The sequence below is a fragment of the Falco rusticolus genome, chromosome 4, assembly GCF_015220075.1.
Source record: "Falco rusticolus isolate bFalRus1 chromosome 4, bFalRus1.pri, whole genome shotgun sequence".
Classification (NCBI taxonomy): Eukaryota; Metazoa; Chordata; class Aves; order Falconiformes; family Falconidae; genus Falco; species Falco rusticolus.
Window position 1 is genome coordinate 98,866,101 of NC_051190.1, and position 27,234 is coordinate 98,893,334.

The 27,234-nt window shown below is 43.2% G+C and overlaps 1 protein-coding gene across 1 annotated transcript; it reads right to left on the reverse strand.

Moving 5' to 3' along the window:
- Positions 1 to 6,311: 6,311 nt before the first annotated feature.
- Positions 6,312 to 26,331, reverse strand: BFSP2 (beaded filament structural protein 2). Its single transcript, XM_037383338.1, is given in 7 exon segments — positions 6,312 to 6,805; positions 7,285 to 7,416; positions 12,583 to 12,744; positions 15,081 to 15,237; positions 17,121 to 17,203; positions 17,568 to 17,738; positions 25,516 to 26,331. Coding segments are annotated over 7 exon segments (1,416 nt in total). The 5' UTR covers positions 25,975 to 26,331; the 3' UTR covers positions 6,312 to 6,553.
- Positions 26,332 to 27,234: the final 903 nt, after the last annotated feature.

Consider the following 27,234-nt stretch of genomic DNA (forward strand, 5'->3'; position numbering starts at 1 on the left):
GTAAGCATATTTGTGTTCTTGATATATTTAGTATCATTTTGTTTTGTGATACTTTCTCTTGAAATTACATATGTTTGTATACGTTAACATTTAAATGAAAAGTTTTTGTGAACTGTTTGACAGGCTCTTTAACTTGTGTCCATAAAAATACGTTACTTAGTGTTTTCATCCATAATTCTCACCTTGTTTGAAAAAAAAGGTTAGATACCATTGTCACATTAATCACAGATTAAATACTCTTTGTCTGTGCAAAGCATTTTATAGCAGTGACTGAATCACTGTAGTTGAGTGTCCTGCATTTGAGAGATTTCTTGGAATCCTCTTTTTATGTTCTGCCATGCTGTGTTCTCCCTGTATTTCTCTACTACCGTTGACATTCTGTGCGCTTACAGGATCTGATCCCGCACAGAGATCCCTGAGAACTAAAATTTGCAAGCGTAACAGTTCATCTGGTAACACCAAGAATGCCATGTGATCAATGACACTTTCCCTTTTGTGATAGGAGTAACTACCAAAGTAGAGAGAAAATTCAGTAGCAAAGTCTCATTTTCTGTGCCTCCTTGGTGCACCTGGGCGCCCCTCTCCTACTGCTGTCCCCTTTGGTTGATAGAAGGTCGCATGGAAGATGTGACACAGGACAGTTCAGTGTGGAAGAGTGATGTTCCTTTTGTCATAGTGCTGCTTTCCCTTGCATTGGTACTCCATTACTGCCCAGAAAGCTGACATACCTCCATGCTGCACCATGCTGTGACTTGCAGGCTCAGCATTGATAATAATATGCCACTAAGCAGACAATTTGTATGCCTCAGCTTTTGTGGTAGATAAGTTAATAATGGCAGCTAAGTACAGTGCTGTGCCTGATTTGAAGCTAAACTTTTTAAATTTCAGCAGCTGGTAAAATACTTTCATTGCATTATTATGGATAGCCCCGAGTATCAGGCTGCAGAATGTGAACCCGATACCTTTTTGCTGCTTTTAGCACCTGCGTCACTTGTCCCTTGCAAACACAGTGCTGTAAGGCTGGAATGACCAACTCTGGATTAGAAACTTAATACCTGTCAGGAGCAGAGTACCAAGAAACATTTCAGCTGTTAAATCTGGAACAGACTCGGTAGAAACCATGGAAAGTAGCAGCAACATTTTAGGCCTCCGAAGGCTTAGATCCAAATTTGAAGACATGTCTCAGTTGGCACTTTAAAGGAAGCATTAGTTATGCAGTTATGCTTGGATTTGCCTCCCGCTTTTAGTTTTATTTTTATGTAAAATTGTGAAAACATGCTGATGCACAGCATTTGTAGTTCTCTGCAAATGCATTGCATTAACTTTTATGGTTAAGATTGTTGCTGTGTAAAATGTTAGATGCAGGGAAAAAAAGCTCAGTATTCCTGTATTTACTTTTTTCTTTTCCTCTCTCAAATTCAGCGATCCTCAATACTTATGCAGAGGACGTTTGGCTGAAGAATGGCTTGGAGGCATGGACTGGCAGAAGTAATGTTTGTTTGTAATGTAAGGAGTATATCCAGAAAGCCACGTTGCCATGATGGAAGCATGAGCTCAGCGGACAGGTTTCTACTGTGCTGTCTATCACTGACCCGTGTGACTAACTTTTGGCAAGACACAGCGTGCTGAATGCCTCTGCTCAGGTATGGGTTCACCCGGAGGACTCTGAAAACCTCGCCCACATTAGCAGTGTGCTCTGCACCATGCCTGTCCACCTCTTGTGTCTGTCCTGTAGCTATGATGAGTCTTGCCATGATGCTGTTCCCTGTGCATCTTGGTGCATTTTATAAAGATTGGGGAATTAAGCACTACTGCATATAGGGGAAGTGATGCAGCAGTCACTATTCGTGTGGAGAAAGGAAAGCTGAAGTGAGTTGTGGGTGATGCAAGGGTTTGGAGCAGACTTCTATTTCCAGTCACCCAGTGTTTTGTCTTACCCTTACTCCTTTGTACCTGCTTTCCTCCATTCTGTGACAGGAAGGTGATAGCACTGCAAACTGCTTGGACATTTGCAGAGCACAAGCAGTAGAACTATTAATTTGGTAACTCTTAGGCATATGCCTGCTTAAGGAAATTGAGAAGGTGCCCCTAGGTGCAGAGCAGCTTGCAGAGGATTCTGGGGGAGTCCTTGCCACAGCATGGGCCCTAGTTCTCCTTAGGAGCTTAACCTTCCTATCAGCTTTGGGGCACTAAGAGTTGCTGTAATTTCAGACCTTTACAGCCAGAAGGCAGAAGACTTAACACGCCCATTTTTCCACCCATAATTGCCATCTGAAAGCAGGCAGTGGTGGCAGCAGTGTTCTGTCGAAGTATTACATTTTACACAATGCCAGCTTGAAATAATTTAAAAAATAATCTTTTAACTGTGGAATCAATGTAATAACGCTTATGCTAAAATGTAAACGGTAGGATGGTAGGCTCTGGAGTACCAGTTCCTAGCTGGTATGGTATGCTGCTACTTGAGTGGAAATCTGAAATGAAGCGTGGGCTAGCATTGGGCTGGCACCCTCTGCTTCCTCTGAGGATGCAGCAGGGTGTGTTCAAGCTGAGGTGCAGCAAAAGCCGTGCCTGGCTGAGGAGGAAGGTAAAGCATGCATATGGTTTGATGGTACAGCTAATCCGACCTAGTGACTAGCTATCGCCAAGGGGGCGGCCGTGTTTTACACCCCTGATTAGTCTCTCTCTGCCTCCCATCCCTGTGCTGCTACTGGTATGTGTTTGGACCTGCAGTGGCCTGATTCAGGGAGCTAAGTAGCAGGGAAGTTTCCCTGCGTTTCACAGGGCTAATTTTCTGCTAGTTTTGCTTCCTGAACTGTCTCCTCTCTTGAGACATCAGACAGGTGTTGGTGCCAACACAAGACAGTGTGATGGGAACGCATAGCAAGTGAGGGGGAACGGAAATGTCCTTTTATGCAGCAGCTGGCTGTTAGATTGTGTTATCTGTACTCCCTGCATCCTGAGTCTTCGTAACAGCAAATGTCACAAATCTCTTTGTGGGTGTATAGGTGTGATAGATACTGCAGTAGAAGATAATAAAATCTGTTTTCTGGTTTTGGTTTTCTTAGGAAAACCACTGGGAAACATGTTCACCCATATTTAATTTAACAACTGCTAGACTAGAGGATAAATGTAAAGATAAATCAGTTTATGAACCTTAGCACTGACAAATAGTTGTGAAAGCCTTTAGTCTCTTGTTCTCAATTTCCCATCTCATGTGGTGAAGACTGTCAATGCTTAGATGGCATTCAGGCTGGCAAAGCATGCCGGAGGAGCTGTGCAAGCTATCAGTAATCTGTGGAAAAGTAGAGATTTCTTCACAAGAGCTTTAGTGCTTAATATGAGAGCACTTTGTTTTAGGAGGGCCAGATGTGCTACATTTGACTTCTGATGAACTATTCACAAAAATAGTATTTTCAGTGGGTTTTGGTCTTTGCTAGGGGTCAAGGGAAAACCTTCTGGAAATTCACTATTTACGCTTAGATGCTTCCACCTTTTCCAGCCACTTCCCCATGCTGGAATACCTTGATTTTGCATTTTCCATTCCAATGAATAATCTGCTTGTATTTTTGTGAAACTTGCTGCATCATTTGAACCTAACAAGGAATGGCATATTAGAAACTTCAAAAAATCCTTCCTTTCATATCACAGTATGATTGTAGATTCATAATTTCACCAGGTTTATCTCTGTCAGTGACATTTATAAAGAACAGTATTACAGTGGGCTAGCCAGCAGTGTCTTCATACCTGAGGCATCACCAAAAAATAGCAAAGAAATCTGATACCAGGTTGTATATTTTTATGCTATAGGATTAATTTGATTATTTATAGAAGCTATCTGATTACAGTGCACATGAGACAGAAAGAAAACCTGAAAACCTATCAGGGGGGTTCTATGAAGAAATATACAAATAATTTGTAAATTCTGTTTTCTTTCTCAAACCACAGTGAAACTGCTCTCGCTTAAGTGTCAAGAATGAGGGGGAGGATATGTTTCACTAATGTCAAAAAGTGACCACTCCTAGACAGCATCCACTTAACAACCCAAGGGTCTCTGCCATCTCATCCCTTGTACCACTGTTTGTATATATTTTCTCTCATCATCACTATCCTTGATGGAGTCTCAGCTTGGCAAGTTCTGCGTTGATATGTAAGAAGGTAGTATTGCTGCTCTGAGGAGCCAGCATTCTGTGAGGAAAAAAAAAAAAAGGAATCTGCCATCATCTGCCTTTCTTTTTTGGTTGTTGTTGGGTAATCTCTTAATCCAGTACTTTTTTGTCAAAATCTTGAAGGTGGTACCTGCCAAACGGCCTTTTTGCAGAGATTAAATGAGGAATTGTTTGTCAATAACTGTATCAGGAAGGATTTTCCATGTGTGTGGGAATGTGCAAGGAAGGGCATGGCAATACATGTGTGCTGATTCTTGTTACTCTCTGGTGGATCATGTATGGTGGATTTGGAGTGCATTTGATTTTATCAGTCATTAAAAACTTAAGTACCTTTGTTAGCTAATATTTCAATTAAAGATCAAAATATCTACAGACTCTCTCTCATACATGCTGTATGCCATTACGTTCTCTAATATATGCCATTTCTCAGTAGTCTTTGAGTCTGCTTAATGAACTATGTTGTCACCCTGTGTAACTGTCGATACTGTAAAGTCCTAATCCAACACACGCATGTAGGGATAGCTTCATTCCTGGGCAGGGACTCAGGAAGGAAAGCCAGCCATCCACCTGAGATTTTGTGTGATGGGGGCCAAGGTTCATTATGTTCCTCTGAAAATGCAGGATCCATCTTGGCACTTTATATGACCACACTGTGAATTCAATACAATGAGGATATCAATATTTAAAATACAGAAGTCAGAAGTGAAAGATGACAAATCTTTTTCATCATACCATCAAAATAAGAGAATCTACTTAGGGTCACCTGCACGTTGATGCTATGTGGGTGTCTGTTGAAAAGAAGTTTGGCCAACCTGCCTTAAGGGATGTTGATATCAAGAAAGATCCAGGCATATAAAAAACCAAGTATCAAAATATATCAATAGATCAGAAAGTATCATATTTGCACAAACTGACACTCTGGCTAGGATATGCAGTATACAGTAAAAGGATGTGACCTGGACTGCAGACAACTACTGTTGCTCTCCTGCACCTTCAGCTTTTCCAGAAGTTTAGTTTAGAGTTAAAACACGTTTATTAAATGCTGCTGAGATGCTCACATGAATGCTTATGCTGACTTACGTATTGCAGAATTAATTGTGTTAACAGCACACTTGAACTGCTTCAGCATTATTTGATTTAGATTTCACACTAGTGAGCTGATGGTCTTGTGACACAACAGAGTGCTTGCCATTTCCACCTGGATGCTGTGTGCAAAGTGGAAGGGTAGTTCAGTCTTGGTATATTTGTACTGCAAAAAGGAAGAGTTTACTGGCTGTAGAGTGGAGGGCCTATGTCTTTAATCCAACCCCCTTCAGCTATCATGAAAAATACTGGAAGGGAAAAAAAAAAGTCAAACTAAACCCCTGATATTCTTTATTTTTATTATAATTTTAACAACATGAGTAAATTGAAATCTGTAAGCAAAGCAATTACATGAGGAGGGTCTAATAAAGTTGTTCAAGCTACAACCTACTTTGAGTGTTGAATCAAACTGAATAAAGCAGGCTGCTCTGATGGGGTTTTAGCTTCCACGAACATAATTGGCAGTGACATCTCCTTTTGCTTTAATGGCAATGGTCTTCTGTGGGCTGGGAGTTTCATAATCAGCTGAAAGTAAAAAACAAATAAAATTAATCACTACTACAGATAGGAAAATTGCTGAACCAAGTACTATCCTCAGTTCAGCTGGTGAAATCTCATCAACTTCAGCAGGATCTGTTTATAAAATAATTTCTCCCTGACTGGAGCAGAAGAGCAAGTCAAAATCTGTGGATCAGATTCTCAGGGGTTCCATGACTAGTGGTGATTAAGGATCTTTAAAAAGCCCAACCAAGCAACCCAACCACTGTAAAGGCATTTAAGGTTATTCCCAGAGGACAAACATTAAGAGTCTGAACTATGGTTTTTCACAAAAGGTACGGTCAGTTGGCCAGATTCTGTCCTCGGGCTTCAGGGCAGGGGGAACTTATATGCTTAGAAAGGGAGGTTCCCCAGGATCACAGCTTTAATATTTGGACTGTATAGTAGGAGGTCGAGGGAAGGCATAATGTACCCGAGGCAAGAAACAACACAGCTGCTTTGCAGCCACCAATGTAGCCCCCAGATTCTGTACTAGCTTTATAATCTCACATCTCAAATCTTCAGGGAAGCGACATGTAGACCTACTGGCATATTCCTAAGAGTCTTTCCGCGGCAGTGCTGGAAACCACTCATCTCCAATACGTCAGGAATCTCTGCACGACTGGATTCGGGGTGTTATTCCCCTTTGGCAACTGCTCCAAACGTCACCATCACCACTTAACCTTATGAAATACAAGAATCACCCTAGTCTTCCTGCTTCCAGCAACCTCACAACCCCTTCTCGGGGGGGCACATGTTCTCCATCCTCATGGCACACTTGCTTTTAAGGACAAGTACCTGCTTTGTTCTCCATCCAGAAGGCAGTGATACGCAGCAATGTCTTTCTCCAGCTGTTGTTTGCTGGTCAGCAGGTTTTCACGATCCCGCTGCTGCTGCTCGGTTTCTACTTTGATCTCTCCCATCTCAGCCTCCAGCTTGGAAATGACAGAGCCTAGGTTCTGCAGTTCGATGTCATGCCAGTGCTTGGCATCATATAAAGAGTTCTCCAGGCCCCTTTTCTATAAGGGCAGGACAGCAGACGTTAGAAGTCAGTTTTCCTATACTTCATAGTGATTTTTATTCAGGTTTGGCCAAAATCTCTATTGAATATGCTTAAAGTGGAGATGTAATATTTTGATAATTCCTTTCTTTAGATACTTTGAAAAATGTGTATTATCATTACAAAGGTTGAGCCACCGTGGTTACAAGGTGCAGATACTCTTCACGTTGTCAAGTACTACCCACCCAGCAATCTCTGTGAAATTATTATTGAGTATGAAGACACTGAAGATTGAAATCTGGGGCCTGGTTGTCAAATATGTTACACTTGGTGCACCATGTCAATCAAGAAGAGGCCAGAAATGTCTGGCATCTCTGGAAGCAGTATCTGCTGGAAAACGGAGTTTCTTAAGCCTGCGTGCCAAGACAGGAATGTTTTCCTCAGAAGGCATGTTGACTTTGCACAGAATATACCCACTGAAACCCCAACATTGCTTACCAAAGTTCTCAAAGATTCGGTTTCTGCTTGCAAGCTCTGTATTTTGCAGGCAGTTTCATGGAACTCAGTTCTAAGACCCTCCACCAGCTCTTCCTCCTGTGTTCGCACGGCAGCCATTGTTTCAGCCTGTTGCTAGTAAAAAATTGTGACTGTCACAGAATCATGGAATCATTTAGGCTGGAAAAGACCTTTAAGATCATTGAGTCCAACCCTTAACTTAGCACTGCCAAGTCCACCACTAAACCATGTCCCTAAGCACCACATCTGCAGGTCTTTTAAATACCTCCAGGGATGGTGATTCCACCACTTCCCTGGGCAGCCTGTTCCAGTGCTTGACAACCCCTTCAGTGAAGAAATTTTTCCTAATACCCGATCTAAACCTCCCCTGGTGCAACTTGAGGCCATTTCCTCTTGTCCTGTTGCTTGTTATCTGGCAGAAGAGACCAAACACCCACCTGCCTACAGCTCCTTTCAGGCAATTGTAGAGAGCCATAGGGTCCCCCCGAGTCCCCTCCTCTCCAAGCTAAACAACCCCAGTTCCTGCCGCAGCCCCTCATAAGACCTGTGCTCCAGACCCTTCACCAGCTTTGAAAGATACAGCCTATTCAAATTATGGTTTAGTTTCCTTACATACCAAACTGACAGTTAATATTTTCACGGTTTGTGGCAATTTTGACTTTAAGTTTGATTCTTGTATATTAAATCCCTCAGTTGAATAATTCTGAATACTTCTTAGTGTCAAAATTACCACATTTCCTATGCATTTACTGTAAAAAGGCTTATACATATAAGCATATATATTTTATCTACGTCAACAAAAGCTATTCACCATTGATACTAGTACATTTAAAATGACCTATAAAAAGAAAACGTTGCTGGATTTCTTCATTTTGTAGCTATACTACAAATTTTTTTTGAGTGTTTTTAAAGTGGTTTTTAAAGACGTAAGTGCTTTCACTTAGTCTACTGGATTTCAGAAGTATTCACAGCTTGATTTTTCACACAGGATTTGGTGAGTAAGAGCAAGTCATATCACAGAGTCAGAAAAATAATTTCTGTTAATTGAATTAAGGTATTCTTATGCCATTTCATGCTCTTGTTGCTTGCAGGTTTTTATGTGTTTAGTTCAGTCTCCTTGGAAATAGGTGAAGGAAAAGGTACCTGAGTGAAAATGTCTATACTTTTTAATGAGGGCTGAGATCATGGTTTTCAATCCAGAGCTCTGGGCTCTAGCAAATACAATTCTTCAGTCAAAACCTACATTTCTTCTAGTTGACACTAAAGTTAAACTATGCAAAATACTTCCATTCTACTGTGAAAATTCATCTTGACCCTGTCCTGCTTTTCTGATTATGCTTTCTTTTATTTTAAACGTAAGATCAAATTAAAAAAAAAAATCTGGGACCGTGCACAGGAAATAATTTCTGTAATTTTTTAGGGTACCATAATATGAACCCCACACCTTGGCTGTTGTGAATGAAATAATCTCAGGTGCAGAAGGTCATTTTAGTACCATTTCAGTCTCAAGCAGAACATAGGTTTATGAACCTGTGTTGCAGATGGCTGAGTTTCAATCCAGGCACCAAAACTGTCCTTTCCAGCAAATTGCACAGAGCCTGTATTTTCTAGAAATACTTTGTAGGGGCTTATGCTTCAGAGAGACGTAATCCCACCTCACTGATTCTGCTGAACCCAGCCTAGTGATCATGGACCTGCCATTCTGGAGTGATTTGCATCTCCTAAATTGTGTTGAGAGTGTAGTCTGCACGTTATTATGGTATGAAGACTATAAATGTCTCTTTTTAAAGTGATACATAGGGCAGAGAGGGGGCCTTTGCATCTATATTTATAGCCTACACCCATTACCTGAAGCCTGGCATCTCTCATTCACATTTACCCTGCTGGTGGCCCAAATGCTACCTATAAATCCAACTCACCATCACCACAGGTGATGCTGAAACTCCTCCAGGAGCTAGCCTGAGCTGATGTTAGTGATGTGAATGATAGAACAGGCAGGTAGAGTAGGTGGAGGTAGCCACAACAGGCACTAAATACTGAGGATGATACAGCAAATAAGCACACACTGAATGAGCTCCAACACTTTTGGTACACACAAGGTTTTCCCATCCTCCTTACAGAATTACCAGCTGAGTCGCCCTAAGAGTCCATGTGGAGGGTGCTGCTGGGTGTGACATTTGACCTCAGCTTTGGGATTCCTTCTGTAGAGAAGTGCAGACATGTGCCACTAGACAATTCGTGTTTTCTGGGGGCTCTGCTCTTCCTATTCCTGAGATGCTTCACAAGGCAGATGCTATACCGAATTGTGATGCCCACAAACAACTGGAGGGAAAGGATGAAATCGTTCTCCTAAATCTTTATCATTTTGGTGCTTGAGCTTCCTAGGAATGTGTGGATTTCAAGCACCTCTGTACAGTTCTGAGCCAGCCATTGTGCAAGAGTGCAGAATCTCTCATTAGTCTGTTTTTCGTGGAATCAAGATAATTAAAGTATGATATGGACAGAACACCAACACCAGGGTCTGATCAGCATGATATCTGCAGAAGGAAAGTGACTTTTATAAGATCTTTAGAGTTCTGAGAACATGTTGGCAAAGTAGTAAAGAAAGGAAAAACAACTGATATAATCCACAAGATTTTTCAAAACTTTTTATGAGGTCTCGCATAGGGGATGACAGAGGAAAGTGTGTAATTGTGTGCTCAGGGAAGAGCATTGCCATGGATCAACAGCTGGTCAAGAGACGGGACATGAAGAGGAGGATTAATGTCTAGTTCCATTATGACAGAAGCTTAACAGCTCGATGCCTCAAGGTTTACAGCCTTGGGGATGAAACATGAACTAGAAGGATTTATGGATGGCAGAAAGCAATACAGATCAGCAGTGAGCAGGGGTGGATGTGCGGAATCAACCTACATGAATGAACAGCACCACATCATTAAGTAAAGCATTTTTCAGGGGAAAATACTAAATAGCTTGTGTGTCTTACAAGGGTTTAAATCACTGCTGTCAGTTCAGGGAAAGGTTTTGAGCATTATGGACAAGAAAGTGCAGAGGTCAAACCAATGGACTCGAGTTTCGAGGTTATACTCATCTAAAAAAGTCCCATGTGAAGCCCTGTTAGGTATGAATGGAAATTGGTGTGTTTTGGTGTCCGAATACCTGTGAAAAATCTAGCCAAGACTGCAGGTCTAGTCAGGAGACAAAGCAAACGAGGCAAGTGAATTAGAAAATAACAATACTGCACTGACGTCTAAGTCAGTGCTAGGACGTCATTTGAAATACCTTGGTCTCACATTGTCACAGCTACACTAAAGAGTGGGTGCAGGTAAAGGAAATTAAAATATTAGGGACCAAGGAAAACCTCACACAGAGAGATTAAAGAAACTAGTAATGAATAGCAAAGTTGAGGAGGGAATGGCTCGCTCTCTGATGTTGCAAAAGAGTAAGGACAAATTTTTCACAGTGTGGATAACTGAATGGTGCAGCTTAGCCACATAAGATGGCATAAGTCCACAAGATTAGTTGAAAAAAGCTGAACTCTCATTATCTGTCTTAATAGGAATAATCTGAATAGATCTGTATGAAATACAAAACTGTATGAGATGTGAGATGCAAAACTGCATCATCTGGGTTTAATGAGAGGTATGCCTCGGGGAAAAAAAAATCTGGAATGTCATACCAGACCCTGTTCAGAACCAGAACTGATCTTTCCAGAAATCTGTGATGCTCTAATTCTTCCTCCCATCAAAAAAACCCCAAAACAGTATCAACTTAAACTAGTAGGAGCTTAGACCAAGAGGGCCAAGTAGAGATGGGCTAGGTATAAAAGACACGTTAATGGGATCCAGTCATCAGTCTAATATGAGCTGGCAGTTTTCTCCCCAAATGATATCTCTGAGCATCTGAAAGACCAGATATTGAAGGTATGAAAGAAATAAGAAAGAAGTTGTGAGGGTGTGTTTGCACAGGAGGAGGAGAAAGTGGAACAGAAAAGGAGAAAGCAGGACAGAAAAGTGGGAACACTGAAAAATTTGGTGCTGTTCAAAGTAATGCTCATTTTGCTGAAACCTGGTGGTGGGCCAGGAAGAGAGATTCTGGGAGAAGCTTAGGAGGCTACTGAGGATGCTTAGGCTTTTCAGGGCTGCGTATGCTTTGTATGGAGGCACTGTCTGGGCTCGTGTAGTTATTACTGTGTCACCGATTTCCTTTGGGCTGTACGAGCTGAAAATCAGGCCCCTGCAGACCAACCTTATGAAAAATTTGTTGAGTAACAGTCTGGCATGCTCACAAACTTGATGGGACCTCTGGGTTAAACTCCTCTGGTTGGCTGGCTGGCTCCTTTGTTATCACTGTTGTCACAGGATTTTTCTTGTTTTGAAAACAGACACGTACTCAGAGCTTGCATTTATCTCTGAAAACGTATTTCTTACTTTTTTTCTTGCTGTTTGCTTTCACTAACCCTGAATCCTGTCATGGCAGTTCTGTACCATCGAACAGGGGAGGCTATGTTTTTGCAAAATATTTCTTATAGCACAGCTGTAGTTATGATTTGCTGTGCCATGCTCTGCTGTAATAGCCAACTCAGAATGAGATGGCTGCTAACATACAGGATCATCTGCTGATCTTAATGCTTCAGCTCTGCAAAAATACTTACTTCAGTCAGCCAATTTGGAAAATGTGTGATCCTTCATGACAGAGAAAAAGATGCATTAAAAGGCTGTTTCAGACTCAGTGTCAGGAGAGGAGAGGCCTTTTAAAGGCAATAGCTATTATCATCACTTTTCATTTCTAAGTTAATAGCCAGTTTTCCCACTGCTGCCAAAGGAAATAATATCAAGAAGAAACCCACAAGGAGTCTGTAGCTGTATAATTAGTGTAGAGCAATCTGTTTTGCCCTTTTGCTTTATAGACCCTTGTAAATTGTTCAGTGGAGGAATGATGCTAGGAAGAAGGGTAATAACTGTGGCTTATCCTACGCAGAAGGTATCAACTGATTTTTTTCTCTTAGCCAACATTTCAGAGCCCTTAGAAGGTTCACACAAATATTGGTAGGGCCATTTCCACCTGTGTGTACACATTTAACTCTGTGTATGCCAAGAAAGCCACTGATATTTATGAGTGTATTTTCCCATGAGCTTGGACCAAAATCCTTTAGATTTTTACCATCTTTTTTGTTTCAAGAAAAAAAACAAACATCCAACCCTCCAAGTTACTACAGAGTATTAGGTGTTGTGTTTGCTTCAAATCCACTAAGGTTAGAGTGGGCTACAGAGTGCTTACCTTGGTACGGAGCAGGGCACCTGTCTCAGCACGATTCTTTTCAATGTCTCTCTCCCAGTGGATTCTGATTTTTTCCAGTATGTCATCCAGGCCACTTCCCAGGGGAACATCAAGTTCTTCCAGCTGAGATCCAGCAAGCTGCTTGTATAATACCTTCACATCCTTGAACAAAAACAACAGACATAAAAGAAGGTGAACCGGACAACTGAATGTGGTAGCTTCAGAGGCTCGAGGAAGAGCTCTTTCAGTGCCACAGAGAGAGTAATTAAATTTGGTCCCAAAAGGTGTCTACATTAATGACTTCGTGCACTGGAGGGTTTCTTTTGCAGATGTGGATTTGCCTTGCTTCTGCATAGGGAGTCTTACTGCAGATCTGGGGTGCTAGAAGTCGTTTCCCTCTTGGTGGAAGGACACTGAAGCCCTACACCAAGGCACTGCCTGGAGCAGCCCCCACTCACAGTGGGAAGTTTCTGCATCAGTCAGAGCTTGACACATGCGTACTGTGCACCCAGGACCTGAACCCATCACAACTATATTGCCCATAAAGCTGCAATGTGGACTCTGGGTCAAGGAACTAACAGCTTACAGCAAATCAGACCCTGCTCTTCCCTCTCTGCTGCACCACTCGATAACAAAGACATGCATTTACTGGGAGATACAAGTTGTGCAAAACAGCAGGAGGTCTACAGCCTTGCAGCTTGTGCGAGCCACGTGTGCTTCTGTGCTTCTGTGCATGTACATGTTAGGTGAAGAGTACTGTCCTTGTCCGTGACAGCATTCTGTTCTTTATATATACGTGCTCCAAAAACATGTAAGCAGTAGAGAAATAGTGTGTTTAGAATTAGAATTGCATGCTTAAAGGTAGCACATCAGTTGTACATTGTGTTCAGGAACACAAGAATAAATGAGATTTGCACATGTATCTGAACTGTCTGGCACTATGATCTTTTTACATCAATCTGTTCATATGTGCTGTTAGCATAAGCAAAAATGTAGTGTAAAAGCCTCTGGGAACTGTGTAAACAATGGCCCCTGACAGTGGCAATACTGGAAAAAAACTGATGGAATTGTATGAATTACGAACCTGCAAGGATGAAAGCCTCAAAATGTGCCCACTCCAAGTTCATAAGAGCCTCAAAAGGACCTGACATGTATTACCTAGTGGGGGCACTTGAGGAAAGAAAGGTTTGAATTAGTTCAGAAAAATCCTTAGGACTTTCTGTCTCGAGCCAGAGCTCAGCTGAAGTAACTGCAATAGTTGCTTCCAGCCTTTATTCTATGACTTCTCTTGAGCAGCTTCCCTTGGTGATGCTGCCGTGGGAAAATCAAGTCTGTTCTGAGGTGGTTCTGCAAATGCTCAGATACTCCCAACGGGTAAAGAAAGGAGCATCCTTCTACCTTGCAGGGGCTCCTCGCTGGCTAAATGCAGAGCAGGAGGAGCTGTTGGAGAGGTGGTGTTCTCGTTACACCATGCATATGGGCAGAGAACAGCATCAGTGCCAGCTTTTCTGGTTTCACAGCAGTCATTGCAATACACAGAGGTTTAAGGGGGTTCCTGTATATTCCTAGGAATTTTCTGTTTTCCTTCTTATCAAAAATAACTTCTGTCTTTCTCATGCCATGCAGTGGTGTTGAAGCCACTGGTTATTTTCTGCAAGATGCCAGCCTTGGGATTAGCCTCATGAAAGTAGGGAGGGGATGAAGCAACCTCATCTTGGCAAACCACGTCACCGTATGCCTGCAATGTTGCTGAAATATGAAAATGCTGGAAAAATAACCTGTAAGAAATGTAAGGTAGGATAGTACCTTGCTTCTGTGAGGCATCTCAATTCAAGCTCTCTCTTACTTTTGAGGCATCCCCGCAATTGCTTGCTCTCCCTTATGTGGGATTAGTAGCAGCTCTGTATTCGAGCCTCCATCAGGTGAATGTAATGAGTAAGTGGGAAAGTATTGCAAAATTGGGTAATAATGGGCTTCCCTTCCAGCGGCCTGTCCCTGTGACTTGCTTCAGTGGTGTGTTGCGCAGGAGAGACATGGTTTTGGGAACTGAGCAGCTTGCTAAGCCAAGCAGGATATTTTCAGAAGAACCTGGTTAATGCTCAGTGTTAGTGCAGCAGGACCAGAGCTTGTTCCCTGCACATGCATTTTCTCTTTACATCTCTAGCTGAGAATCAGATCTCACTGTTGAGATGTCTACATACAGGACTGTGCAGCCTTGTGACCATCATGTGGTGTCTAGCAGGAAAGGAAGTGATGACATCTCTTCCATGTCATATTTATCAGATGAGAACGGGTTAAAACTTAAATGTAAGCAAATTGATCATGCTTCAGAGGTTAGCTCTTTAACAGAGAAGAGGTAAGTAGGAGGGGGTTTCAGGAGAATCCCCCCATCCAGATGGCAGGCAGACCTTTTTAGTGCTTCTTTGCACTAGATACATGACACCAACTGGGTGAAACAGGCACACGTTGGCTTTGCAGTGTGCTGAGTCTGGACTTACTTCTTCATGATTCTTTGACAGCAAAGTTAATTCTTCTTTCATGCTCTCTATCTGACTCTCCAGATCCATTTTAGTTAAATTAGCATCATCAATCACTTTATATAGGGAATTAATTTCATCTTCCACTGCCTTTCTGAATGGCTGTTCATTTTCATACCTGCAGAGAAAAAAAAAGAAAACCCCAAACCTTAATACAGCACAGCTCAGCAAGAAAAACCTGCTTTTTTTTTAAAATGACACCGTTTATGCTAATTAGCTCATGTGTCCCAGACAGAGACACAGAAACACAGAAGATATACTTTGCTCTCACCTTGTCTTGCTATACTTGAATTTGACTGCCTGAAGTACCCTGTCATTAACTCAGAGTGTAATAAAAGAGGCCAAGTTAGCAGTCTGCACTAGGGTGGTTATCAGCCTGATAGGATTCCTGAATAAGCACGGAGCGGCATGCGGTCTCTTGCTAGATCTGGTATTTAGACACAGTATGACTATGGGTGGCTTTTTCTCTGCTTGGCTTTAAAATGAGAATAACTGCTCATTCATCTACCTAAGAATTTTTCAGAGCTATGGTCAAAGAAAATATGTGTGCATCAAGGTTTTACTAATGGACAAGCTGATGTTTCAGGGTACCAGCCTGTGCTTAAGACCTAATGCCAGTGCTATTAAAATAAAGAGGAAATCTGAGTGGTTTGTTTGTCAACTAGAATTGCTGTTAAATCAAACGGCTCATTTCTAAATTGTGCCTGCAATGGTAAGGGAAATTGTGGCAGGCAGTTGCTATTTTATACTGCTGCTTGCTGCAATCGCTCTTGTTTTGTACCTTTTCATTTTAGGCTTTCCATTGAAAATGTGGCTGGGTTGCATGGTGAATCTGCTTCGGTGAGAGGCTTTTGTGTCAGACCTGGTGGCCAGGGAGGCTAGACAGGAGGGTTTTCAGGTTAGATGGGACCCAGCTTCATAAACAAGTCCTGCACTCTGCCGCCCCTTGAGAGCCACCTACTTTGCTGGAAGTTCAAGTGCTTGGGAAAGTGGCAGGTGATCCCAGTGAGAATTAGGAGCGCTCACTATGCAGTGGATTGATCTGACATTGGTTTTGTTATGTAGACTGCTTGTCCGAGTCAGATGACATTTTTAAGAAATATTTTTTAAAACTACTTAAAATGTAAGTGTAACCATGTACATAAAGACATAAAAAGAGTATCTCAGACTTGTACCTTTCTGAAATAAAAGGCAAACCTAAGAACATGATTAACACACTTTTTGATGTGATTAAATAAAATAATACCAGAGAGAGAGAGAGAAGTGTAAGGGATGATAAAAATCATAGGAGATAAAAATCAATTAGTTTGAAATACAGTTTATGTGTCAGATCTTGCAAAAAGCTATTTGTAAATGAATGAGTTCATTATGAGTAAATCTAGAAGGACCACATCTCCTGAGTAAAGAGCTTCATGCACTCATGTACATGAATATTAGGCTCTGCAAACAGAAAGACATTAAAAAAGTAGTTTGTCAGTATGTAAGATCTTCTTCTACTGTTCATTTCTTTCAGTAAAGACAAGGAAAATCAGTGCAGCCTGTTTCTGTTTTCTTAACTAACGTTTCCACACTGATGTTTGTAGTGGTGCAATTTTTGCTTTTCAGCTGCTGCAGCAGAATGATTGTTACTTCCAAAACCACTCATGTGGTACCAAAAATTAAAACTAAAAAGTACATGGAAGTTTGTCTTTATAAAAATGTCAACCCAAATTTGAATGAATACTGACCTCTCAGTAAATCAATGGTTGTATATCAAAGAATAGCTTAAGTAGTTTTGCTAGTGCACATTTTTGTTACTATAAATCTTCAAAATCTTCCAAAATAATGCTAGCATCGTAATTATTTTGCTGTTACAAACCCCCTCCCAAGTCAAATGGTTGAATATTCAACTTAAAAGAACAAGCCCGTTCTACTCACTGAGTGTTACTCCCCTATAGAGTAAGCATTTGCCAAAGCAAAGTTTCAAAGAAAGTGGCCAACTAGGTGCCACCACAAGACTACCTGTCTTTAAAGTCTTCAGCACAGGCTTGAATGTTCTCGGTGTGCAGCATAAGACGAGCATTTTCAAGGACTGCTTCACCCACCTAGAAGAAAGAGAAAACAGAACTCAAGCAATGAAGAGCTTCAGCACATTAGCTATGTGCACTGTACGTGTATCTTAAACAGATGTATAGGTTTGATTCTGAAAATAGTCCTTTAGCCTAGGGCTGTTTAAGTGACTCATTCCATATAACAAATGAATTTTGTACATATAAATTCACAAATTCTCTGCAAATAGGCTGTAATTTGTTATCGAACTGTTCATTGCTCCTAAGCATTCATCTTCTTGTGGAAACACATTTATTCTGATCGTCAGCTGGTCACAAGGGGCAAAATTCATTACTGCGCGCAAGGTACGTTCATCATTTTAGTCCCACTTACATTTTCTAAATACAGTTTAAGTAGCACTTATGCAGTTCCTATTCTACTTCCCATATCAGCAGTCCTCTTCAGGGTTGTCATCTTCAGTGAGCCAAGGGATACTTGTTGCTCATGCCACCTGTGAGCCGTCCTCAGCTCCCAGAGCGTCACTTTTCTTCTCTGATGGAATCCTGTAAGCTCTTGCGAAAGATATGTGACCTGAGGAGCAGGCAGTCTTCAAAGATTATTACAGTGAATGTGAAGTGCTTTGGAAAGATTGTGCAAATAAGACAGACCATGGTATCATTGCTTTGGCTCTGGGGTCTATCTTTAGTGCCTAGGATGCACTTTGAGGGGTAAGCAAACTGAAAGGCTTGTGACATAGCAGCTTGTTGTGATTCAAGGTTATATAAAATGATAAAAAGGTAAAAAAAGACCACTGCCTGCCCTGAAGTCACATGTGCACTGAGCTATGGAGGTGACCAAAGACATGCGGAGTTTGGTACCAGGCTTAGAGCGATCACCTCTGCAAATACCTGTCTGGGGCCTCCAGCCATCCCATGGTCCATGCTGTCACTCGGGAGGAGCTCCACTGAACATCTCTTGGGTCTTTTTCAGGAGATACACATGGAGATTTGTAGTTGAAACTAAACCACCACATGAATAAGAGAAGCTTTTTTTATGTGGGCCAGGAGAGTTCTTGAAGCAGGAATGTTTCTTTAGATAATTAAGTCTGCAATTAAATGAGCTTGCAAATTCCCCTGAAGCATTCTGCTCCCCTGAGGTGAAACGGGCCATGCAATATGGAGACATCAAGGCTGCGTCCAGATAAGTTACCTCAAGTACCGCCAAGTGGGAACATTGCCTTAGTATGGCCCCACCTGCTTTTTGGCCTGCTGCTTGGTGACAGGGTGGAGGTGGACATGCAAGGCTGAAGCATTTCTACATGGTAACTAACATTCACCCTTACTGCTTACTGCTAGAGCTTACTGCTCCAGATGTTTTACGAATGGTTGGACAAACAAATATGAAATATCTGAAGGCATCTGATGAGGAGAGGTCTGGAGGAATAACCTATTCCCCACATTGAGATGTCCATAATGGATCATGAAGTTAAAAGCACTCTATATCTTTTAAATCAGAGGAGGCACGAGAGTTAAACAAAGTGGTTTGCTTACTTCTCACCTGCTGTAAGGAACAAAAAGGAAAGGCAGCTGTGGCTGGAAGCCTGGGACTGGAACTCTGTTCCTGCCAGCTCCAGCTTGGAGCTTAGCTTCCAAGGGAAACAGAGCTCATGCCATTGCATGGGCGGCCAATTTTTCTTTAATAACTCTGTGATTTCTTAGCCAATTCCAACCAAATGATCGAGGGGTAGGCCACCTCAGGGACATGCAGCTCTAACATGTTTCATGGAAATAGCATCTAGGCAGAGGAGAGAGGTCCCATGAATACTGTCACTGGGCAAAAAAGTCCCAGTTTTGGCATAGAGAAAATTAAGAGAGCGCAGTGAACGCGCAGGAGGCAGAGATGTTATGAAAGCCCCAGATGTGGGAAAGAGATGGTATCTCACAGCACACCAGCCAGCTCTGCTGTGCGGCACACAAATACAGAAGACTTTATATGCTCTCTCGCACGTAGAACTGGCTCTTCTTTATTGTTCACCCCCTTATTTCCTTCTCCCTGCTTTTTTGCAACCCCACTTTGCCAGCACTGGCCTAACTCCTCAACTCCTGGGTCGTCCCTTCTGCAGCATTTCAGAGTGGCTGGCCAGACCCAGGACTTTGCGGATGTGCTGCTCTGCTAGCCTCAGGTCCCCTTGCACCAGGAAACCTGAGTTTCTCCAGAAAGATGGAGAAAAGACATTTAGTTTTTACATGCCAGCAGCATGGATGTAGTAGAAGCTCTGAATTTTTTGGTGTTTTTTCCTTCTTCCTTTTTTCTTTTCTTTTCTTTCCTTTTTTCCTACAGAAGTTATTTTGTCTTCCTGCCAACTCATACATGTGTGGATCTTCATAGAAGCTTTTATTTTTTTCCCTGACTCAAATCAGGAAGCAGAAATGCTGCCCTGTGATTTGCCCTGTCCTGTCAAATCAAACTTATTGCCTCCGGTAGTGAGCCCACACGGTTACAGTATTTGACCTAAAGTCTGATGAAAATGAATGTCTTTGAGAGAACTGGGAACATCCCATGAGGAAAAGTAGCATTAAATCCTGTGAGCTGCACAGTGCCACACAGAGGTATGTTAATGGCTAAGTTTAGAGGCTGAATGCAGTGTAAAATGGCTGCAATGAAAGCAGAAGGGAATAGCTGGTGATTTGCTGCTGCTGGATTTCTGCCTTATACGGAGACAAACTGCAAGTGCTTTTCAGTAGCAATCTTACAGTTTTATGGAGTCATTTGAGGTGACTTCTCACCTACCCCACAGTGGATGTCTTTACCAGAACCCTGGTAGCACACATTCCTGAGGACTTCATCAAAATCCAACTCCCCTCTTCATAGACCAGCAGCTAATGACAACGGTTCAGTGAAAAAGTCCAGAGCTTTCCAGAACTGCACACAAACCTGAACTGTGCCATATAAGTAAAAATGTTATAAAGAAGTCTAATGTTTGGAAGGCTTCAGGGATGAATGTTGCAGTGGGAGCCAGCACTTTCAGCCCTCCTGGAAATCAGCTGCGTATGCTTCAAATCCAACAGTAAACTTAGGATAAACAATGACACGGTAGTTTCTGTGTAGAAACCAGGTTTCCTGAAAAATTACCACGGGATCTGTGAAAGCCCTTTCCTAGGCTTCAGAAGAAGAAATGTAAGACTTCCATCTAGTGGCTCTTTTGTTTGATTTAATTCTCCTAATAATCAACAGCTGGGTGCAAACATGCAGCATTAGTGACATGGATTCGTAGCTACATTGCTGACACACATACCAAAATGCATGAGGCAGGAGTTTTGGAAACACCCTTCTTTGTGTCCATTGGAAATGAGAGGGTTTGCAATGCTGCAAGCACTTAGACATTGCCGCCTCTGCTTGTAAAGCAGAAGGCAACACTGTCCTGCCTTGCAGGGCTTCTGGGAGGCTTAAGTCACTGATGCTCATGTGGCATTTAAATGGACAAAATGAGAAGTGTTTTAAAAATGCAAATGTTATTACTAATAATAGCTCCTTTAAGTCACATACTGTCTTTCGACACTTGGATCTGTGATACACATACACCTTTTGAACATGATTTTTTTCAGCTCTTGAATTAACACTGAATATTTGTGGTATAAAACATCATAACTAAAAAGCAGCAACAATTTTCTTTAATTTCATTGCGGTTTTATGGACATGAAAATGCAATTTTCATTTTTAGGAAAAAAAATCAAAATCTGCATCAACATACTGGCCCATTTACTGGGTTATGACTGGTAATAAGGAAAACTAGCTGCTTCCAGGGAGTTTGCAGGCTCCAGCCTTGATAAGGTGTGATGGTGATACAGACACTTATGGGGAGAACTTATCCCTGCTGACTGGCAGTGTTTGATTTTTAAGAGAGATCTGACCAAGCTTGGCATTGCAAGATTTAATATGTCTTCCAGATTCTTAGCTATGTTTTATCGATAGCTTTGTATAGTTTTGCTGTTCTTACAAATGCCTAAATCTTTTCTGAATGCTGCTAAATTTGTGGCCTCAGGTGTGGTTTAAATATTTATGTAATGGAAAATTATCTGGCTTTTAAGTTCACTTCAGTTAAAGCAAATGATGCCTCTGTGGAGAAAGATCAGAAGATGGCGGTCTAGGCTTCCTTTCCACACACAGAAGGAAGTGGTTGGTATCAGCCCATTGCCTCCAACATGTTTTAATTCACGACTAAATCAAGCTAAAAGCATGCAACCCCATGCTTGCTGCTCAGGTGCCAAGCAGTAAAATCATAACGCTTTTGGTCATGCTTTCTGTGCTGAACCCCTTCTCAGAGCCTGAAGGAGAAAAACTCAAAGGTAGCAAGAGTGGCATTTGTTGCATTGCCTCGGGAAAGGTAATACCTAGAGACAGGCTGGCAAGATTGATGGGTCCTTTGCCGATCCCTGCTGCATCCAGGAAAAAACTTCATTTATACATTATTTTCTGAGTAAACAGGCCTGCATCAAAGAATGCCTGGTTCTCAAAGCAGGAGGTAACTCCTAAAGAAACAATCTGTAAAACCTGTAATGTTGCCTAAGCACAAGGAGGAAACCTCCGCGCCCCACCTCACAGCTGTAGGTGAAGGTAGTCCAAGGTTGTGCTGTTGGAGGTGGCTGAGGACATAATTAAACCTACTTTATTGCCATCCTCTGTACGGCAGTTGACCAAGCTCTGCACCATTTTGTGGGAGTTCATTGTGCCCTTAGATGAGTAGCAGAATGCTGTTTTGCCCATTTACAGACACTACACATGGTGTTGGCGTTAGAGTGTGTTACAGATAATACTCAGCTGCTCCTGGCCCCACAGCAAATAAATTACTGGGTGCGAGTCCAAATGCGGCGATTCCTCAGGCTGTGGGCCTCCAGGCTTAGTACTAACACTGAGTAAATGCTGACAGTAAGTCCAGGTGCAAATAAAAGTATCTCTATGGAAAAACGGTGATTTTTCAGATGCTGCCGACCATGCACAGGAATCACAGCAGTGATAACATTGGTCCAGGATGTTGATTCCTTCTGCTTTTGTGTTTACTCCTGTGATCTGAACCACGCTACGTGCCATCTCATAGACAAAATAAATCTCTGTGTCTCCCACTCAGCCGTAATTGAATGGTCACGGAGGCTGAGCTACCCGCTCCTCTCCATACACTCACTGAGACTGTTTCAAGCATCTGCTCTTCTCAGGTGCTACCCTGCTCTGTGGGAAGGAACTGCCATTACAAACAACCTCCTATTCTGCAGAAGTGACACATTTGATTAGAGAGAGATTTTCCCACAAGAAGACCAGGATAAAGCCTGCAGAAAAGGAGTATGCCCAGGGTAAAATGCGATGAATTTGTATTTCTGTCACATGAATTCCTCTCCGCAAGGATTTCTCATTTCCTGCAAAAAATCCTCCCATTTTGTGCCTGTCCCAATTAGTGTGTGTCCACCTGCTCTGCTAAAAACCAGCTGCCCGGGCTGATAATTAATGCTGTGAGCTGGATAGCAGCTTCCCATCATTCAGCTCCTGTCAGTGATCCCCTGCTGCAGTAATAGCTCTGACAATTGCAATGAAACACGAGTGGTTTTTCCCCTGAGGGAGCCTCCACTCATACCCTCCGAGTCACTCATTGCCACATTTTTCCCCAAGCTCTGTCTCTGGGAGAAATGCTGGCACCCGGTTGTTATTGCTGGGAGGACAACTACTTGAAATTTGGGATGCTGGAGCACATCCTAGGAAGGGCAGGAGGGAAATGGAACCTCGGGTCCGCTGGGGTCTCTCCTACCCCACTGTGGAGATGAGCCCATCACATTTCTGATTTTGGGACCAGGAGAGCCCTGTGTGGCCATACCCTTGTCTTCTCACTAGCAGTGCAGGAGGAAGGGGCTCCTGTCTAGATCCCACCCCCACTTGTGTATTTTCCTTCCCTGCTTCTTGTTCAAAAACTGTTCCTATTGTGGACATTTGGGTTAAACCAGGTGGCTGCTTAAGTGGCTTTCTGCCCTAAAACTTTCACAGCTGCTTCATGCGAATGGCACCAAGGGGTTTTATGGCTGCCAGGCACCCCTCCCGGCTGAATTCACAGGGCTGGCAGGGAATGAAAATGAGTCCTCAGATTTTGCAGTAGGCTGAAAGAAGTATATGTCACATTAAGGTGGATGTGGACATCTACACAAAATCTATTTACAAAAAATACATCTAGAAATGTATCTTCCAGGTATCTCTCATTTCTGTTCACCCGCTCCTGGACACCTTTTACTTTTCCTACTGGGACGTGCCGTGGCAGGAGGGTCTGACTTCCTGTGATTGCAGCCGTTTCTGCAGCAACTGATTTTGATGCAGCTTTAATAAATGTGACAGTTTCAGTGTCGATGCTGGCATACTTTTAGCAGTTAGCTCCAGGGTGAATGAGTGGGGCTGGATGAGGTCCTACTTTCATTTTGGTTAGATGCTTATTATAAAAAAAGTGAAGAAACCTATTAGTCAGAACTGTACATAGCAGCTCAGATTATATCTGAGAAAGTCAAAACCCATTAAGTGATGCCTCTTTTATTGATTTAATTGAAGTAATTCAGAAAACTTTATGTGTTCTCTAATGTGTTTTAATGGTGAAGTAGATATGGATGGTGCTAATCTTTTTCTCTTATTTTCTGTGTTACTTGCAAATGCTACTACTACATAGCTCTATTTTTCTGATTTTATATAGGAAGAGCCCAATATTCAAGCCAGATTTCATTATGAGCTGCTCTTACTCATAAAGAGAGGAGGGTAGAAGCAAGGTGGCAGGATGACAATATAAAGAAAGGTTAAAAGGAAAGCCATTTGGGTGAAAAATTATTATATGAGTAGATTCATCTGCACTACAAAGTTGGGGTTTCCTATAAAGAAATACCAAACAGTCCTTCCTAAGGTACCCACGGTTCTACTTTTTTTGATCTTAACTGTAAGCCCTGGTAGTTTTTACAGGTGAGGTCTACAACGGCAGAATGGGACACACCTAGAAAACACGGGATAGCGGCTGTAAAGCATTAACCCCCATCTCCCATCATAGTCCCCATGTACCTCAGTGAGATGATAGGTTCAAGGGTGTGGCTTTTCGTAAGCACCCCATATTCAGAGCACCCATTGGCTTCAGCAACTAGCCACTTCAAGAAGCTTTATAGAAATATAACTTATATTAGCAGCAACAATTAGTCATTCACCAATACAAAAAGATAACAGCTGTAAAAGTCGGTGCTTAACTGGGTGTTTCTGCTGGCACGACCTTTGTTCAACAAGCTTACACCGCCGCATTCAGGGTTCAGATGACATTTGTAGTATTCTGGGTGAAGGTCTGCCCTAAAAATTCAGCACACCATAAAAATACACCTTCTTCTATGCTGGAGTAAAACTCTGGCCAGCCCAACGTAAAACACACAATTGTCCCAGGGAATTTAAAAGTTGTCTTTCAGGCTTTCTGGGGACCCACCGACGGCATGTTCTGTGCCTGCACCAGTGCTGCTGGGAAGAGATGTGCAAGATGCTGGGTTCCAGCTCTTCAGGGTCCTGTCCGCTCCCGCTGGCTGGGAGTCGAGAAGCCAGGACTTGAGAGGTGCCCTGAGACCTCAGGGGACAAAGCCCCATGTATGCTGCAAGCAGGACATCAGCCTGTAAAGTCTTACTGGTCTTACTGGTCAGCAAAAGAGCTGCTGCTTGTCCCCGAGGTCAATGCAAACACCATTTTGCACCCCCACAATAAACACTCTCCCAAAGAACCCGCAGCCTGTGCCGTATGGAGAAGGTGGGAGTAAGGGATAGCAGGGTGGTGACAAAGGGAAAGAAAGGAGTCACTCATTTTTAGCCATGTAATTATTATTTTTAAATAAATAGACCTTTTGAAAATGTGATTAAGTGAACAAGGGAATCAAGTAAAAATCTGAATTGCTAATGAAAGAAACCCAACCAACCAATGTGCTTATAATGATATCATGTTGAGGGAAAAAACCTAATTCGGTCCTAGCAGTTGTCTTTTAATAATTTTGATGCTCAGTATAATAACCACAGCTAAGAAAAAAAATAGTATGAAAAACCCCCACCCATTTTAATCAGCCCAGATATCACGCCTTGGGGTGCATTTCAATCACCCCCATGTGCAGGATGCCCAAGGCAATCCTCCTGCTTAATAGGCATTTTCCACAACACACTGTGAAATGATAATGCTAATTATCATGAAGACAGATTTAAAACCCTCCGTCTAGGGCACCGTGCCTTGAAATCAGGCGGCATTCATCAGCAGCATCAACCCTCACCGCTCAAGGTTGCTAACTACTCCTGAAGCTCCCCCTGTCCCCCCTGCTGCCAACAGCACTCCGGTGCTCACCTGATGGTAAATGGCCTCCCAGTTTTCCCGCAGTGCTCCCCAGCTGCCCACGCTGGCCGCTTTCTTGTCCAGGTAGACTCTGATGTGCTCCTCTAGCTCTTGGTTGACCTGCTCGAGAGCTCGCACCTTCTCGATGTACTCCACCAAGCAGCCGTTCAGGCTCTCATAGGAGAGACCCCTGCCCTTCTCCAACCCCGGGGCCAAGGGCACAGCAGCAGAGGAGCTGCGCAGACCCTGGAGGAAGACGCTGCTGATGCCCAGGGCTCTGCGGGACACTCGGGTGCCCAAGCTGCTCACGCCGCCGGTGGGGACTGTTCCCACGTAGACGCCGGGGGGTCTCAACAGGCTCCCTCCACCCCCGACACTCACTCGGCGGCCAGGTGGCCCCGAGCTCTCGGCCGCGGAGGAAGAGGGCTGCTGCCCCCCCAAGAAGGACGACCGGCGCCTCGGCAAGGGCATGCTGCCGCTCCAGCCCGCCGAGCACCGCCGCTCAGCCCGGCCGCCTTGCCCCGCACTGGCGGGAGGGATGTGCCGAGCCCAGCAGGTTGGGGCTTGCGTGGGGTTTCGGCTTTGTGTGACGGCTTTCTGGAAGGGGGGCTTTGTGCTGCCTGGGAGCGCCTGTCACATTGTCTGGGCGGCCGCTGGGTCAGCAATCCCATTTCAGGGGAAATCTCTCTGCTGCTGCTGCTGCAAATGTGGCAGATGAGAAGCACAATGGTGTTTACAGGGAGAGCGGGACGGGGATTCAGTACGACGTACGTGTTAAAATACCAGCAGTGTTTTCTACACTGACACCCAGATGATTTCCTACCCTTATACCCGCAGGTATCTACACCTATGTTACAAATGCATTGGCTGCTCACACCCATGCTTGCTCCAGACTGTCTCCTGCGGCAAGATGTTACCTAAAGTTAGCAAAACCCAAACTTTTGAAGAGCCAGCAGGGACATGGCCAGGCAGAGCTGAGCCAGCCTTTCGCTGCCACAGAGCCTCGAATGCTCCCTCGGCCCTGCTGCAGCTTCTGGATTTCTCTGCGCTTTGGCTTCACCACTCGACCAAGGCACGTTGCCCCAAACCCAGCAGATTCTAATGAGGGACAAGCACCTGCTCAACGGTTTAACATCACATCAACTGCACTTGGTCTGTTCAACAAGGGCCCCTTTCTTTTTGCCTGCATAACGTGGCAATAATGGTGTGGTGGGGTCCTTCACCATACAATGTCAGGTATAGCTTTTTCTACCTACACACAGGGGTGCTTCACAGTCAGGATGCCAGACTTGTTCCAGGGTAGGACTACCATGTGTGCATCTTTGTAGGCATGCCTGTAATGTGCTGATGTTGGGCATTGCCCTAATGCGGTGTAGGTTTGTACAGGGGCGGTGGTGAGTCTTTGGCGAGATGGAATAAAATCAGAAATCCCCGTCTTCCGCGGGTGCCTAATCCTGGCTTGCCGGGTTGGTGGCTGGAGTCTGTTTCACTTGTTTTTTAAGTCTGAAAACTGTGAGACTGCCTACAGTCAGCATTGCCTACAGTCAGATCACCGTTTCCCGGTTGTGTGAAGCCTAGGAATAGCGCGGCATCTCACAGCTTTGCAAGTATTTTTGGCTAGTTTCTAGGCATTCTGCATTTGGATCACCAAGCAAACTGTGTTGGCTGAGTGAGAGGAATCCTCCTCTATTTCTTACACACATTTTCAGCATACTTCCTCTGTGTCAAATA